Source organism: Schistocerca serialis, chromosome 5, assembly GCF_023864345.2.
Source record: "Schistocerca serialis cubense isolate TAMUIC-IGC-003099 chromosome 5, iqSchSeri2.2, whole genome shotgun sequence".
NCBI lineage: Eukaryota > Metazoa > Arthropoda > Insecta > Orthoptera > Acrididae > Schistocerca > Schistocerca serialis.
In genome coordinates this window covers 668,120,878-668,139,901 of record NC_064642.1, presented here as the reverse complement: position 1 = coordinate 668,139,901, position 19,024 = coordinate 668,120,878, and the positions used below count along the sequence as shown (strand labels likewise).

The following is a 19,024-nucleotide window of genomic DNA, read 5'->3' as shown; positions in this document are numbered from 1 at the left end:
GAAGGTTCAAATGGATGTACGTACGAATAGTTATGCTGCAATGAAGACGCCTGCCTAGAATGGACTAAGGTAGAGAGGTGCATTAAAACCGTCTTCAGACTGAAGACAATAGTAACAACAAAGTAGAGTGTGAGAAGAGCAGATTATAACACACTGAAGCGAAAGATGCCGGCAGTATCCCGTATACAAAGTATAAAATGACAGTGCATTGGCGGGGCTGTCTTTTGTACTCACAGATTCATGTGAAAATGTGTTAGGTGTAATTATGGATGCACGACGGAAATTAACGGGGTATGAACGCGGAACGGTAGTTGGAGCTGGACGCATGGGGCATCCCATTTCGGAAACCGGTAGGGAATTCAATATTCCGGGATCTACAGAGTCAAGAATGTGCCAAGAATTCCAAATTTCGGGGATAACTTCTAACTGAGCCATGCTCGGCTCGTGTTCGTGTAGTTTATTGCTTGACATCTTGTATTTGCATTACTGCCGTCCCGTTTCTTATTCGATTTACTGGAGTCACTGAGCTGCTGGCTTGCCTGCCTGTGAGTGGCAGCAGCAACGCTTATCGATAAGATCACTGTCGTACTATGTTTGAAGCGCCTGCTAGTATTTCCAGGTCGTCGTGTGTAGGAAGTCAGACGGGATGGAGCTCCAGTGACTTCTGGATAGGCAGTACTCGCCCGATCGCTGGGCACACACATCCACTGTCCGACAGAAGGAGACTTGAGCGGCGACGACCATTGACTGGTCATTCAGTCGGTCGTCTCATTGAGCGACGTGTATTTGGTCTTCCAATAGCTTCTGGGCCCCTTCAATTGATCATCTTGCAGGACTTGCGCCGGTTCCCTCCTTGTTCCGAGATGTCGGATGGCCAATGGGCAAGTGTTCCCTCTGCATGTTTGGGTCCGAGCCACAGTCTCCAAGTAGTCGTGTGTCCGAATGGGGTGGGGACGGAGCAACAGTGATGACCGGACAGACATCACTCGCCCGACCATTGCCGACATACATGATTTGAGTGGGGACGACCTTGGTTGGTCGTTCGGTTGGTCGTCTCATCGGACGACCTGTATTTGGTCGCCGACCGCTTCCGCGTTCTCTGTGTGTGTCGACTTGTGATTCGTCCTTGTTGTTTCACAGTCACTGGTTATAGTATTGTTCGAGTTGAGCAGCTATTTTAATGCCATTTGCGTGCTGCAGGCAGGGAGTCGGTTGGGACGGAGCAGGAAACAAGTGTCCAGGGCGCGAGGCCAGGCCGGGGCCGCTGGCAGTTTGTACACGCTGTCAGATTGTTGGGCTCTAGCTGCGAGAGAGACAAATTCGTTGCCTACCCAACCTGGACGCTGAAGTTCAGTGATCAGTTCATCTGTTATGAAACGTCAACTATTGTGACACCTCTTTGTTCATTTGCAGGTTGTTGCCTCCTTGGCTGTTTGGGCTAGTAACATTGTATGATGTGCGGAATCAGCGAAATCTCGCTGCTGTATTCCTATGTTGTGATTAACTATTAATTTGACTGGTATCAGCGAAGTGCACCAGCGGTATTTTCTGCCCTGGTCGTTAGCGTAGTATGTAGGCAGTGTGCCTTTTCCTCGTCATGTTGTTGCTGTCCAGCACGGCATGTGGTTCGACAGGCTTTCAAGTTGTTTGGTTCATATTTCCTTAGAGTCGTTATTGTTCCCCTAGGGGTGTAGGGCTGTTCGCATTCTCGTCCTTGGCTGATATACTCCATTGTTGTTCCATTGGTCGGACAGAAGGGAATTGGTTAACTGTTGGTCGATCCTTGGGTCCTCCCTAATTTGGGTTGCCATCCGGATACCTAACTTCAATTCTTGGCTGCCTGTCTCACCACACCTTACGTTTGAGCTACCTTCCCAGGCCAACCCTTGGAACACTTCTGAGCACTATTTGTTCTGTTTGTTTTAAATTGTGATTTTCATTTTAGTTGAAGTATTGTGCGATGCTTTGGCCGTGTATGAATTCATTTTTTTAAATTTCACATAAAGGCTTTGAGCCGTGTTAAGTTAGAGTTTTGACAATACATCGTTTTCATTGCATGTTTTTTTTATACCTTCTATTTTTAATTACTTTTGATAGAAGCCAGGCCGTCAGCTATTCTTGTGTTTGCTGTTTGGGTTTGGGCCTTCAGCCCAGAAAGTATCTCAACTTTGCCTTAACTAGGAATTTAGCCGTATTGTTTAATTGTGATCTTCTAAGCCAATGTGTAAATAAGTGGTTCTTAGAAAAATAAAGTTCTGTGTTTGATTGTGCGACTAACAGTAACTGTTTACGGCCCCATCCACAACATTAACCTTATCCTGAGCGCTCCTTGGCTACCTACCAATCAGGTTTCACTAACTAAGGACAATGCATTGGTCGACGGCCTTCACTTGAAGACCGAGAGCAGTGTCGTTTGCGTGGATTTTTCAGTGCTAACAGACAAGCAACACTGCATGAAATAGTCGCAGAAATCAATGTGGGACGCACGACGAACGTATCCGTTATGACATTGCGGTGGAATTTGGCAATAATAAGCTATGGCCGCAGATGACCGACGCGAGTGCCTTTGCTAACAGCATGACATCACTTGCAGCACCTCTTCTGCGCTCGTCACCATATCGGTTAGACCCCAGATGACTGGAAAACCGTGGCATGGTCAGGTGAGTCCCTATTTCAGTTGGTAAGAGCTGGTGGTAGGGTTCGAGTGGTACGCAGACCCCACGATGTCATGAACTCAAGCTCTCAACAAGGCCCTGTGCAAGCCTGTGGCGGCACCAGAATGATGTCGGATGCGTTTGCATAGAATGGACTGGGTCCTCTTGTACAGCTGAACTGATCATTGACTGTAAATGTTTATGTTTACCTCCTTGGGAATCATTTTCAGTCATTCATTGTCTTGATGTTCCCAAACAACGACGGAATTTCTATGGACGACAATGCGCCATGTCACCGGGCCACAGCTGTTCGCGATTGGTTTGAAGAACGTTCTGTACAATTCGAGGGTACGATTTGCTATCCCAGATCGCTTGACATGAACCCCATCGAAAACTGATGGGACATAATCGAGAGGTCAATTGGAGAACATAATCCTGCACCGATAACACTTTCGCAATTATCGACGGCTATAGCGGCAAAATGGCTCAATGTCTCCAGGAGACTTCCATCAACTTGTTGAGTCCACACCACGTCAAGTCGTTGCATAACGCCTGACAAAATGAGGTCCAGAACGATATCACGATGTTGAGAGGTATCCAAGGACTTTTGTCGCCTCAGAATAGTATTTGTTTATAATGAGAGACTGTGGCAATGAAATAGATGAGGCAATAATTGAGATAACTTCTAATGAGGAGTACAGTGTGTCAAATTCTCTGCCACGCAGGTTTATGTCTCCAGTTATTTCCCTAAATCACTTCAGGAGATTCCAGAATGCTTGCTGGGACAAAGACGTGGTGGAGTAAGTGCCCCATGTGCAATGACCTCATATCTGATGAGACATAAATTCTAATTTGCCTTCCTTAAAAACTGATCAGACGACAACGGGACACTTTGTTTCTCCTTAGCAGTTTTTCAACATACTAGTCAATGTCCCACAAGCAATTCCAGTAGAACCTTAGAACACAAAACAGGAAGCGCTGCCACATTCTCTAATTTCTCAGAGATTTGTACGTATTTCTGAAGTTAGCTGATTTCGAACGTGAGAAGTGTCATATAAGACAGATTTGACACTGTATTTAATTGGCACAAGTTCATTTTATACCATCTGATACTTTGTTCTGAGAAATTATATCGTTTTGTGAATATATTTACATAAGTGATCTCCTTCTTGCAGAAATGCAACGCTACATAAATATGTTTCTCATAAACAAAGTAAACCTTTCTTCCGAACAATGTGGAGAGAACTAGATGACCAGGATATGTTCCGAGTTTGGTCATCTCTTTTAACTCACGTTTTATTTGAGATAATGTTTTTGGTAATAGTCGTCGGGTTCGTGCATACACTGGAGATCCTGTAATTGTGATCATCATAATTAACTAGAGTCAAACCACAATTACGTTTCACCTAGAGAATTGTAGGATATCTTAAGCAAATCTCGGTATTTCTACTCTGGATCAGTCAAAAGCACTAAATTGCCAATAAGTACAAGTGCAGAGCCTGAAATAGCGATTACAATTCGTCCCTCAAACAACTTCTTGGATTTAATATCAAACAGCAGTCTGCGACACCTCTAAAAATTGGAACCAGTAATTGACTGGCGAACATCTGAGGTAAGATATGGCCATAAAAATCTTATTCGAAGGCCCATTTCGATGTTCAGAAGGGGTTCACCACATGTATTACTGTGTTCTTGCTGTGTGGAGTTGCCGTTTCCAATCATTTTCGCGACCTAGTGCTGTTACTGCCAATGCGGACACGTCTGCTGAGTCAACGAAAAATCAACGATTCGTGTAGCGATAAGAAATGAATAGAAGGCAAGATGGTTTATCGCCCACACACAGTGCCGTACCACGTTTTCCGTTGGAGCATTAGTGGACTGTTGAGATACAAATGTTCTTATGGGTGCGTATTTCTCCCCATTCTGCTTCAGATTATAAAAATGCCAAGATATGGGATGTTACTGTGCACGTCGCGGAGATTTTATTTTGATTCTCTATCGTGTACCAGTTCGTGGATTTTGACTCTGGCTCGTTAGTTCTGGGACCTGCTACTCCATGTGCTAAAGTCTGTCATCACGAGCTGGAAGCGAAATAAATTCAGTAGTACACTGGAGCTGACTGGTCGTCGAAATTTCGAAGATTTTGTCAGTAATAGAAGCCACTGCATTGATAGATACATCTTGATTAGCTGCTAAAATAGAATCTTCGCTGGTTAGTAGCTGTTGAAGAAAAAAGTCCTCATTTAACGGCTCTCTGGCAAGAGTACGCGTCTCTCTGAGCACGATAAACGTTTTATTGTCTCCTAGTTCTACTTCAACTAGCATTTATTTTTACATTACGTGACATTGATTCTGAAAACTCTGAGATAATGGATGATTTTAAATCTGTAGACGAAAGCTGACAATGGTTTGCTAATGAAATCCGAAATTACCTCCTAAACATCGCTTTCTAGTGGTCACAAAGTATCATCATTTCTCCTCACTTTATTGCTTAAGTTTGCGGTTACGGACTGCTATTCCGCTTGTAAAACTCTTATTTTCATATTTTTATCGCCGGAAAGATGATATTTTCAAAGCTATACGCCATATTTCCAAGCCTGGTTATTTGATATTGGGTTTTCCAACATATCGCTCATCTAAATCCACGCAGTAAAATTTAAAACAAATTGATATTTGTGTACTTATGATCACGTCGGGGTTACCAGCTACAGTTCTAGGTTATAATAATTATTTATGATTATTTGTTTCGAGAAGGTTTTGTCACACAGAACTACGTAACAACATAATACTGCAATGAATGCACGTATATTTTGACAGTCATGTTGCAGTAGGTACGATAATCAGATAAACAAAAGACTTTCTACCGGTATTTGAATGTGTATCGCTATTGTTAACACAGTATATATTTCACTGCATCAGATAGAGCCACAACGCCCAGTCTCGTTACAAGCTTTACTTTTACGTATTTAGGTATTTTGCGTAATGCTAGAGGTTTAAGGGCCAAAGAAATCATGGATCGAACAACTGGAACGGGATAGAAGAATTTCTGGATGTCACAGGTGTAGCTGTACTTCTAACAAGGGATGTTCCAAGGTATCGGAATGATTGCCCGATTTTTGATAATTACTTTGTATCATTTCCTTTGGTAAGGTACACGTACCCGGAATGATTCCATACCTTTGGTCCTATTAGATGAAAACGAATTCCAAATTGTAGATGTAAAGCAAATGCAAAGAAAGGAACGTCGGTATTCCCTATGGTTTTTGAACTTATCGAAAAATTTTGAAAACATAGTCAGCGATCTTAAAACTTGTTAAAACTAAAATTTTAAACAGTCTTGATCGCATTGTTTTTTTTTTTATTGGAGTGAGTGACCGGTTTCGACTCTTTCGTAGAGTCATCTTCAGACTCCAGAGCGGTGGATGGACACTGCCAGACGAGTCCTCTCGACCTTTGTGTAACTGCTGCTAGGGTAAGTAGCTAACGTTAGTGGAGCCGACATTTCCGTGATTAGAGGTGTATTAAGATCAACATTTGCTTAATAAATTCGTAGATCACAGGTGCAGACGTATGATAAATTTAACAGGAAGTGTGTTGTCCTTGACAGGTTTTTCATTGTTGGTGGATATAACTGACACATGGGTAGGGTGGCCATGATGGACTCTGTCATGGGGAGCTTTAAAAATAAGGAACTACTGGTATGTACGTACGTTTCACCATTATTTTACACAAGTGTAGAGGATTTCTGATTGGTATACAAATACACATGTTATTTAATACTTTAGATACAAAAATTGTGCCCTAATAGCCAAACAATGCACAATTGCAGTATGTACTTATTTCAAAAGAAATTCTGTTTCGTGAACGAAATGAGTACTTTTACTATTTTTTCCATCGTATCTTGTATACCAAACGACATGATTTTTGACATGTTACCTAAAACCTATACAATGCGTTCGGAAACGCGCTGTGCTCTGGGATACTGAATACTCACGGAGATTGCAGTGGATGTTCGAACCACAATTGACAGAATACAGGTTTGCAGAACAATTTTTTCAAGATACTGCTTTGTTTTCCAGTTCATTCTAGTATTGCATAACATTTAGGTGGTCCAGTTCACGGAAGATACTGAGTGCGATGGGCATTGTTTAAATGTTCAATTTGTTTTCAGATTGTGGTGGTTTCAACCGAGGAATGTATTTTTCTTGTTGAACGTTCACAAGGTGATGGACATACATATGTATTGCAAGAGGCGTTTGCTGAAAATATATCTGAAACCGCTGTACCTCATCGTAATACCGTTCTATGACTTACTGAGAAATTTCGAGGGATTGTCTTTGTATTAGATGTGGAACGAACTGGAACATGACCACAACAAAACGAACAGAAGTTGCTGGATATTTTTAATTCTATGCATCAGAGCTGAACAAGCTAATTGCGTAAACTGGTAGAAGAAATTATACGGTGTATGCAATCGCGCATTAAGCAGTTAGGAAAACATTTAAACTGTTCCCGTATAAAGTGACAGCAGTGCAAGACTCTAATCCGTTACTGCAAATGGTTTACGTGTTTTACTGACAAGAACACCTTTGATAGTCATGATGTCTTCATCGATACCGAAGAGGTCTAGTTCAATATCTCTAGTCACGTTAACACACAAAACACGCGACCACGGTCAACGGAGAATCCACAAACCTTTCTTCTTTGGAGAGCAGCAATCTCTGTAGTGTATCGCGAAAGACCCGGCACGCTTTGTCACTTAAAAATTAAACTAACAGCGCAGGTGAAAAGTAGATAAACAGCGCAGGTGAAAAGTAGATCTGCAGAGAGCGTTTCCCAACAAAATTAAGCAGGACCAGACTTGTATGGCAAGCCGTGGGCATCATTTCCTACGTATGATATACTGCACAGCAACTTTCCGAACACCTCATATTAAACAAAGCGATTCTTAACTGCATCTGTCCGTTCCCTTTGCTGATAAGTCTTGCTTTACTCAACCCCATCCCACCGCCCCAACTTGATTTGGGTGTCAGATCTAACGCTTGTGAAGATGGTTGAATTTAGCGGCTACATGCCAGAGTAGAGTAGCCTCCAGAGCCGCCCTGTGTTGGGAGGTAGGGTAAGCACGGAAACCGTGCGAGGTCGCTAACCGGCCGGCACGATGTGGAAGACGCAGGGCCGCCGCTGCTGCCCCACGCTGTTGTCGGCCCAGCACAGCACGGACCCGTAGTCCATGTCGTTGACGGGGGCGTGCGCCAGCTGCGAGGCGCCCGCCGACCAGTTGAAGCGCGACTGCGGCACGTCCAGCGTCTCGGCGGAGTTGTTGAAGGCCCAGCGGAAGCCGACGGCCTCCGGGAAGGCCTCCACCTCGCAGCGGACGTGCGCCACCTCGTGGCGCGCCACGGCGTACACCCGCCGCTGTCCAGGCCGGCACACCGGCTTGTCTGCAGCACACAACAAGCCACGTACTCCTCAGTGTCAGGCCTAGAAGTCGTAATGTAGATGCGTACGCGTGTTACCTGTGTGTCACTACCTTGGTTTAATTGGCAGGTAGTAGCAACAATGCTTCGGGCCATTCGTAATTTTCGCTTATCCTACACAAGATTTTTACTGGTATTTTGTACATAATTTATTAATATCCTTGATGGCTTCTACACTATGTGATCAGAAGTAACCGGACACCAGGCTGACAATGACTTAGAAGTTCGTGGTGCCCTCCATCGCTAATACTGGACTTCAGCATGGTGTTGCGCCACACTTAGCCGTCCACCCCCAGTAGCTGAGTCGTCAGCGCGACAGACTGTCAATCCTAAGAGCCCTGGGTTCAATTCCCGGTGGTGTCGAAGATTTTATCAAATCACGGACTGGGTGTTGTGTTTGCCTAATCATCATCATTTCATCCCCATCCACGAACAAGTCACCGAAGTGGCGTCAACTCGAAAGATCTGCACCTGGCGAACGGTCTACCTGACGGGAGGCTCTAGTCACACGACATGTACATACCCGTAGCCTTGGTGACAGCTACTACTCTCGCAGTCATACGTTCAGCCAGGCGATGGAAAGTTTCTTGGGGAATAGCAGCCCGTTCCTCACGGAGTGCTGCACTGAGGAGAGGTGTCGATATCGGTCGGTGAGGCCTGGCACGAAGTCGGCGTTCCAAAACATCCCAAGGGCGTTCTGTAGGGTTCTGGTCACGACACTGTCCAGGCCATTCCATTACAGGGATGTTAATGTCAAGGAACCACTCCGCACACAGGGCGTCCATTAAAAACAGGTGCTTGATCGTGTTGAAAGATGCAATCGCCAGCCCCAAATTGCTCTTCAACAGTGGGAAGCAAGAAGGTGTTTAAGACATCACTCAAGGCCTGGGCTGAGATAGTACCACGCAAAACAACAAGGGGGCAAGCCCCCTGCATGGAAAACAGGACCGTATCATAACATCACTGTGGTGTCACCGCCAGACACCACACTTGCTAGGTGGTAGCTTAAATCGGCCGCGGTCCATTTAGTACATGTCGGACCCGCGTGTCGCCACTGTGTAATCGCAGACCTAGCGCCACCACCAAGGCAGGTCTCGTGATACGAGAGAGCACTCGCCCCAGTTGTACGAGAACCTAGCTACCGACCAGATGTACGAAGCCTTTCTCTCTCATTAGCCGAGAGACAGAATAGCCATCAGCTAAGTTAATGGCTACGAACTAGCAAGGCGCCATTAGCCATACAGTGATTGTACTTCAAGTCTCCTGTGTATCGTCAAGATCGATGTACCACAATGATATTAAAGATAAGTATTAATCAAGCTACGTACTTTTCTTCTTAACATTAATAACGTAGCCTGTTCCAGTACTTCACGCCCGTCTGCGTTAGTCTAGCGTGCATTTTCAGCCATCTCGAACTACAAGGTGTCGGCCCAGCTGCCGATACAACATTGGCGACGATTTAAAGTGTTCTTTCTGATTGCTTACATTTAATTGTGTCATGGCTTCGCCACATTCTCCAGATGTACTGTCCGAATTTTATCGCTTGCAGAATCAGCAGACGCAGGCGTTACTGGATGCCCTTGGACAGCTCGTCCAGGGTCAACGTACCATTCAAACCGATGCGGCCGCCGCCGCTTCTTCGCTACCGTTGCCACTAAACGCTGTTGCACCTCCCTTTCGACCTTACGTGGCAGCCGATGAGACCTGGCACGAGTGGTCTCGCCAGTTCAACTTTCATCTAGCAGCCTACAGAATTCAAGGTAAAGAGCGGCAGCCGTTTTTGCTTTCTTGTGTCGGTGTGTCCACATACCGTGTGATAGTGAAATTGTTTCCCCGACGCGACGTAGCAACTCTGTCCTACGAGGAAATTTTGTCTGCTTTAGATGCCTATTTCAAAGAAACAGTTAATGTGGTTGCAAAACGGTATACGTTTTTTCGTACAAAACGTACGGCCGGTCAAACTAATAGGGAGTGGGTAGCAACATTGCAAGGACTTACTAGGGACTGTGCCTTTGAATGTGACTGTGGTCTTTCTTATTCAGATACAATGGTGCGTGATGCAATTGCACAGAACGTTTCTGATGTTCGCATACGGGAGCAAATTTTGAAACTAGTTAATCCCTCCCTTCAACAAGTGATAGACATATTGGATAGACAGGACACACTTGACTGTGCTCAGGAATCTTTTGAAACTTCGCCAGCCGTGTGTAACATTAACCGGCCCGCTGGACGCGCTGCGTGGCCCGGTAACCGGGCCTCGCGCACGTCCGCACAGCTGCCGCCGCGCGCTCAGCCACGTGTGCCGCGCCAGCCCACAAATGTAGTGAAATCATGCCCGCGGTGTACTACTAGACATTCGCGTGAACATTGCCCGTCACGCCAAGCTATTTGCTTTTTCTGCAATAAGAAAGGACATGTTCAAAGTGTTTGCCAGAAAAAGCTCAGATCAGACAATCACAATCATTCCAGGCCCTTTGCTTCGCGCCGGAATCGAACCAAGGACACTCAGGCTCGTGGACCTTCGCCTATGGACATTCATGTCGTTAATTCCGCTTCGTCCAGTGACACTTTCTCTAACAGTGACTGTGATCGTCCCACAAAAACTGTGCGTCGACGTCGCCGGAAATCACGTCAATTAGCAAGTGATTCTGTACCAGTGTCTGTTCGAATTGCACAAAACAGTCGCTCTTGTCGTCAGCAGAACAATAAACTTTTTGTGGACTTAGACTTTGAAGGCAAAGTGATACCATTCCAGCTCGATACCGGAGCTGCAGTTTCATTGCTCAATCATGACAAGTACAAACAACTGGGCAAACCTCCGTTGCGTTCCGCAAATGTTAAGCTAACTACATATTCCGGACAGACAATTCCTGTGTTAGGACAGTGCAGCCTTCTTGCAACATACAAGGGACAAACACAACTTGTGTCATTTTACGTTCTTCGTTCTTCTTCTGCAGTGAACTTGTTTGGTCTCGATTTATTTCAGTTGTTTAACATGTCTATTGTAAATCAGGTCCTATCAGTGAATCAGACTGTGCCTACAGACAGTGTTTCTCGGCTGTGTGACGAATTTGCAGACATTTTTGCACCGGGCTTAGGTTGCGCTAAAAAACTATGACGCACATTTAGAACTGAAGGAAACGCGCAACCGAAATTTTTCAGAGCGCGCAATGTTCCCCACGCATTGCGTCAGGAGGTCGCAAGAACATCGCACAATGTAGAATCACAAGGTGTGAGTGAATGTGCGCAATGCCTCTTCTCTTTCAGCTCCGCTTCATCGCGTACGCCGTACAGGTGTTCCGTTCGTCTGGACGACGGAATGCGAACGCGCCTTTCGCCAGTTGAACTCGGCGTTGCTTTCTAATACTTGCCTTACGCCATTCGATCCCCAGAAACCCCTTTTGTTGATGGTAGATGCATCGGATTTCGGGATCAGTGCTGTGCTTGCGCACAAAGTTGGCTCCCATGATCGCCCTATTGCCTTTGCGTCCAAATTGCTCTCGTCTGCGCAAAGAAATTATTCACAGATAGAGAAAGAAGCTTTGGCTCTCGTGTTTGGTGTTACTAAGTTCCATGATTTCTTGTATGGTCGTCACTTTACCATCATCACAGACCACAAACCTTTGACATCGCTTTTTCATCCGACCAAGCCTGTACCTCCACGTACAGCGCAGAAATTCATTCGCTGGTCTATTTTCCTCTCGCAGTACCGCTACGATATCTTGTATCGGTCCACTGCTAAGCACGGAAACGCCGATGCGTTGTCCCGTTTGCCTGTTGCTGAGGATAAAGCATTCGATTCTTCCGAACTTGCTTGCATGTTCATTGATTCGGAAACCGATGAAGTGGTCGAATCGTTTCCGATTGATTTTCGTCGTGTCGCTACAGCCACAGCTGCTGACCCTGTCCTTGCTACTGTTTTACGTTTTGTTGCTACGCAATGGCCTTTGTCAAAGTCTCGGATCGAGGATCCGTTGGTTCGCCGATTTTTTGCTCACAAGGAGAGACTTTTTGTTCGACGTGGTGTTTTGTTGTTGCGTTCTGATAATGATCAGTCCAGAGTCGTGGTCCCACGTTCGTTACAGTCCTCTGTTTTACGGCTTCTTCACCAAGGACATTGGGGTATAGTGCGAACGAAACAACTTGCTCGTCAGCACTGTACTTGGTTCGGAATCGATGCTGCGATTACGAATATGTGTTCTTCGTGCCCGGCGTGTGCCGAACACCAGTCCGCACCGCCGCGGAAAGTCTTTGCGTGGCCAAAAGCCACTTCCCCTTGGCAACGCTTGCACATTGATTTTGCTGGTCCATTCTGGAATGCTCGATGGTTGGTTCTGGTCGACGCCTTCAGTAATTTTCCTTTTGTTGTCCGGATGTCTTCCACGACGTCGTCCGCCACCATCCGAGCGTTGTCTGCTATCTTTTGCATTGAAGGTCTTCCGCAGACTATTGTTTCCGACAATGGCCCACAATTCATGTCCGCAGAATTTCAGTCATTCTGCCAGGCCAATGGTATTCAACATCTGACATCCGCGCCGTTTTCGCCTCAGTCCAACGGTGCCGCTGAACGAATGGTCCGGACTTTCAAGTCACAGATGTTGAAATTGAAAGAGTCGCATTCTCGGGAGGACGCATTGTTGCTCTTTTTGTCTTCGTATCGCTCTCAGCCCCGAGATGGTCGCTCGCCGGCTGAGTTGCTCCACGGTCGTCCTCATCGCACCTTGATGTCTTTGCTGCATCCGCCGCATCAGGTTCCTGTGCAGCGGCAGACTCCTGCTTTTGCTCCAGGCGACGTTGTATTTTATCGCAACTATCGCGGTTCACGGCGTTGGCTCGCAGGGCGCATTCTTCGCTGCCTCGGCCGCGCGATGTATTTGGTTTTGGGGGCCTCTGGTGAGGTGCGTCGGCATGTCAATCAGCTGCGCCTCTGTCGTCGCTCGGGTTCTGCCGCTCCCCGTCTGCTTTCAGCGACGGTGCCGTCCGGTCAGCGCCCTGGGGACCCATCTTCTGGCTCGCCTCATCCCCAGGTGTTACCGGCGATGCCTTCCATTTTGCCCGATGGCGACGCGCCGCCGCCGCCGCAGCAGCCGCCGCCGCCGCCGCTTGTTGTCCCGCCGGCGCCGCCCGCATTAGACGCTTCGCTGCAGCCGCCAAGCGCCTCTCAGGGTCACGCGCCGCCGATCGCTTCCCGTGACCAGCTGTCCTCCGCCATGGAACTCCCGCCCGCTCCGGACCACATGACGTCATCGCGCGTCGGCTACCCCGACGCAATGGAGGTTGATCCTTCGGTCCCTCCTGTCTCTTTACGGGCGCATACACCGCATGTTGACGTGCACCCTGGACTAGTTTTGCAGGCGTTTCCTAGCTCCCCTCGGACCGAATGGCCGGGTGCGGTTGGCACAGCCTCGCCTGTTGTTAGGCTCCCCACCTCATCGCATACGTCAACATGTGGTCCTCCCCACGGCGGGCGGAAGCCTTATCACACGACCGTTCGCCGATTTGCGGGGGAGGAATGTGGTGTCACCGCCAGACACCACACTTGCTAGGTGGTAGCTTAAATCGGCCGCGGTCCATTTAGTACATGTCGGACCCGCGTGTCGCCACTGTGTAATCGCAGACCTAGCGCCACCACCAAGGCAGGTCTCGTGATACGAGAGAGCACTCGCCCCAGTTGTACGAGAACCTAGCTACCGACCAGATGTACGAAGCCTTTCTCTCTCATTAGCCGAGAGACAGAATAGCCATCAGCTAAGTTAATGGCTACGAACTAGCAAGGCGCCATTAGCCATACAGTGATTGTACTTCAAGTCTCCTGTGTATCGTCAAGATCGATGTACCACAATGATATTAAAGATAAGTATTAATCAAGCTACGTACTTTTCTTCTTAACATTAATAACGTAGCCTGTTCCAGTACTTCACGCCCGTCTGCGTTAGTCTAGCGTGCATTTTCAGCCATCTCGAACTACAAGGTGTCGGCCCAGCTGCCGATACAACAATCACCGCCTCAGAATTTTACTGTTGGCAGTACACAAGCTGGCAGATGACGTTCACCGGGCATTCGCCATACCCACACCCAGCCATCGGATCGCCACATTGTGCTCCGTGATTCGTCACTCCACACTACGTTTTTGCACTGTTCAATCGTCCAATGTTTACGCTCCTTACACCAAGCGAGGCATCGCTTGGTACATACCGGCGTGATGTGTGGCTTATGAGCAGCCGCTCGACCATGAAATCCAAGTTTTCTCACCTCCCACCTGACTGTCATAGAACTTGTTGTGGATCCTGATGCAGTCTAAAATTCCTGTGTGATGGTCCGGATAGATGTCTGCCTATTACACATTACGACTCTCTTCAACCGTCGGCGGTCTCTGTCAGTCAACAGACGAGCTCGGCCTGTGCGCTTTTGCGCTTTACGACGTGTATTTTCACGTTTCCACTTCACCATCACATCGGAAACAGTGGACCTAGGTATGTTAAGGAGTGTAGAAATCTTGCGTACAGACGTATGACAAGTGAAACCCAATCACCCTACCACATTCGAAGTCCGTGAGTTCCGCAGAGCGCCCCCTTCTGCTCTCTCACGATGACTAATGACTACTGAAGTCGCTGATACGGAGTACCTGGCAAAAGGTAGCAGCACAATGCACCTAATATGAAAAACGTATGTTTGGGGGGTTTCCGGATACTTTCGGTCACATAGTACACTTCTGTACTGAATACTGCACGTTTTTGTATAGGTATGTCATCCGTAAACTATGGTATAGTTTTCTGTTCCATTTATGAGGTCAATAGTCAGATATGCAACGAAGTGATTGGGAAATCCCGCAAAAGCGTGCCAATGGAAAATGTAGAGGGAGCGAATAGAGCGAGTGAGTGAACATCAACAGACCAGTCCGTCGATAGCCACCAAACTGTGGACGATCTATCGAGGATGCTAGTCCAAAATACCTACGACTCTAAGAAACTAGAGTCTTAAATGGATGTTTATTTGGAGTACAAATATGTTGAATGAATATATTGAAATACATCCCAATTGCACAGTAGAGGAAGAGGTATGTGTGAGCAATGTGAACTCTGATGTTGTACCCACGAAATACTATACGATGCCGACGCAGCACTTCACATCATAGCGTCCAGGCAAAGTAACTTAACCTTAGTATTGTTAACAAACATATTCCTGTATTTACTGTGTATTAATTTGTGAATATAGCAGTAAAATTTAATTTACTGACCTAATTCATGTTCCCTCTGACACGGCCCTCTTCCGAATCCTAAAATACAACTTGTCGTCATAATACCAGTGTGAAATTGTCTAATTAATCCTAACAAACAATGTCCGAATTTTGTAAATTCTGGAAAATTAATTGTCTGATTGAGAAAAGCTAGAAAGAATTCATAAAATTGCAATGAAATCTAGACAATTAGCTGCTTACAGGCGTTGATAAATTTCAACGGGGACAGTTGAAAATGAATGCTCCGACCGGGGCTCGTGCCCGGGATCTCCTGCCTTCATGACAGACACTCCATCCGACTGAAGCACAGAGGGCACGTAGGATAGTGTGACTGCACGGACTTATCTCTGGCATGCTCCCTGTGAGACCCACACTTCCAACTTAGTGTTCACACACAACATTTGTAGTGTTCCTACCACTAGAAATGATTCAAGTGAGCTATTGTTCAATTATGAAGATATATTTCGAGTTAATAAACAGTTAGTCATTATTCAGAAAATGACTTGCTTCTGACAGAACTGTTAAACAAGCATTTAAGACAAATTTTATGATTTGGTATATTACTAGACTGCTTTGTTGTGAGTTGAGTGTATCCATCAATCTGATATTGTGCTAACAAAATAACGTTGTAAAGAAAGAAAGACTTCTATGATAACTTTATTCCTCTACTCGAATTCATTCACACTATTTTCATGTGAGAGAGTGATTTTACTCATGAATGGTATTTCATACTGAAGTTCAAAACTAATACTGAAATGGACAGATCACATGAAATAGCTTTCTCATGGAACAGTCAGATAAGAAGTTACGTTTTCTTATTGAAATTTTGAGTTTACAGATAGCAGTTACCACGTTTACTATAATGTCTCATTTGGACTCGTGATCGCGATATTACCTTGCAACAACTCTCAACAACAGCCTTGTGTGACGAACTGAAACGTTTCACAATCAGAATTTCCTTGTATAAACATTATAGTGTGTCTTGGAGACCAATAAATAACTCGGGGTCAAATTACCTCAGCAAACCGTTGTCAACACTATCGCGGTCACAATTTATTAAAATAGCAGCGTGAGAGTTACCGAGTTGTGAGACTGTGTTGGTAGCATACGATTGTTTTATTTCTAATCCAATCGTTTCGCTAGAAGAAGTGACTGATTTTCTCACACCATTATCTTCCACTGTGCACTGAGGACATGAGTGGAGTTTATATGTACCACTGTTCCATTGCCTGAGTGCCTTTGGATGAACGTCGGCATACCTTCTCCATTTGTACCTGTGGTCGACGTTGCCTTTGAGATTGAAATTCAATATTTGCTTTGCCTCTTCCTTGTTAAAGGTTGTATTGTAACTGTAAATCCTGATGGCTTGTTGGAAGAAACAACATGAAGACTCCTATCCGCAGACAGAAGTTAAGTTTCGGCAAAATTTATACACTGTGTAATATCATTCAGTGTTTTCTAAGGTAGATTCTGAAAAGCCATCGAGGTTTACAAGATAAGTTCTTACGCGTAAAGAGAAATACGTCAGGTTAAGTGTGCGTGTTGGATTCTTCTCTTGCAGACAAAGGCGAGCGAAGACAACAAGCGTTCGGAGACTCTCACTAGTCTTGTGTGTACATGGATCCACAGACACTGCGAATATCATTTTTTCTTTCCAGGCTGTTTTTATTTTTGAAATAGAATGTTTATATTTTTAACACTTAATTAAAAAAAATGGCAACGGCCTTGCGCAGTGGTTACACCGGTTCCCGTGAGATCACCGAAGTTAAGCGCTGTCGGGCGTGGTCGGCACTTGGATGGGTGACCATCTGGGCCGCCATGCGCTGTTGACACTTTTCGGGGTGCATTCCGCCTCGTGATGCCAACTGAGGAGCTACTCGACCGAATAGTAGCGGCTTCGGTCAAGAATACCATCATAACGACAGGGAGAGCGCTGTGCTTAGCCCACGCCCCTCCTATCCGCATCCTCCACGGAGGATGACACGGCGGTCGGATGGTCCCGGTAGGCCACTCGTGGCCTGAGGATGGAGTGCTATTATTCCGAAAATAAAAAAAAAAACCAGTTTACATAGAGAAACGTCTTCCTCAAGGAAGCCATTCTCTTGTTGACCACAGAAAGGCCCTCGAAAAATGTGTATGCAAGTACATAACCTCACCTTTGTCAACGTGAATGAGACATCAGTACGAGAACCTGAAAAATGCACATGTAGGTAATGCACAAGGATTAAAATGTCAAAATACTGGGGTTGATTTTATGTACGTTCCAGTAGCCTGTGCAGTATTACGATCTCCTTCCATTGTCAATCTACGTCGATCTTTTGGCCATCTGCTTCCTCTTACGAAACACGTACCAATAGCAGGAGATGGTGCGCTTCTGTTATAGCCTCCCGGAGTATTGTAAATACTTGTAACGCAACGATCGTCGATACGGCACTATCTTCCGACTAAACAGAATTACTGAGTTTCTTCTACTAAACACAGGATCAGGACGGGACATGACAAGTATCGAAACATTATCCACCTCCCAGAATTCTGCTGAATGTTTTGTAAAAGACATACAATGAGGCCTAGCATTTTTACGTGGGATAAAATGAGGCACACAACGGCACTAGTAGTTTGTTTAATAAAGTCACATCTTCTGATCCGCTCCAAATAAAGAAATGACAAAAGTCTACGTGTTTGATAGAGATACATCCGTTGATAATGATAGTACAGACAAAGACAGAGTTCTGATTAATAAATAAGTTTTTATGCTATTACCTTACATGTACGCCATTCAATGTTACCTCTTTGCCGAAGATTAAACAACTATAAGTGAATTATTGAGTATGAGCGATTTTGAAAGCTTACTAATGATCTGAAACAAGGAGAACGCTGAGAGATTCATCAGTGTATTCTGTACACAGCTGTTGTCACGGAAGGCCTCATCTTTCATAGTTTATTATAGCATGATGTAATCAAGGAGTATTGCTATGGGTTCAATATAATATTGGCACATTTCTGAAAAACTTTGTCTACTATAGATGTAACGATATATACACTTTTTCCATCTATGTGAGCATTTTATGGGATAATGTATGACCGATCATTGAGGAAAGTACTTCTACACGATCAGAGACGGTCTCGTTTTCATGTCCACAATCTCGGAGATCTCTGTGTGGACCTGTTGACCTAGTTTCTTAGAGCGAAAATACACGATAAGGGAAAAAGAAAGATGTACCACGAAAGGAATTATGTGAATGGGAAGGAAATAGGTAGATATTATGTGCATGTAAAGGCGAACAAACGATTACACTTTCAGAAAAAGTGGATGATTTATTCAAGAAAAGAGCTTCAGAAACTGAGCAAGTCAATAACGGGTTGGTCCACCTCTGGTCCTTATGCAAGCAGAGGTTCGACTTGGTATTTATTGATAAAGTGATCATATTTCTTCCTGAAGGGCATCGTGGTAAATTCTGTCCAGCTGGTGCGTTATATAGTAAAAATCCAGTGCTGGTCGGGGTCAGTGCCCATAATGCTCCAAATGTTGTAACTTTGGGAGAGATCCGGCATTTTTGTTGGGCCAGGTAGGCGACACAAGCTGACTGTCGCCTGGCAAACGGCTCAACAGCCATGAGTGCTGATCTGGGGAGACGTTTCATTGTATAGCGGGA

The 19,024-nt window shown here is 45.5% G+C and overlaps 1 protein-coding gene across 1 annotated transcript in view; it reads right to left on the bottom strand.

Annotated features, from left to right (window-relative positions):
* The window catches only part of LOC126482171 (synaptogenesis protein syg-2-like), a 422,853-nt gene that overhangs the window by 5,004 nt on the left and 398,825 nt on the right, over positions 1-19,024 (bottom strand). The window contains exon 10 of the mRNA XM_050106149.1: positions 7,805-8,098. Within this exon, the coding sequence (XP_049962106.1) occupies positions 7,805-8,098 (294 nt within the window). The remainder of the gene's footprint in view (positions 1-7,804; positions 8,099-19,024) is intronic.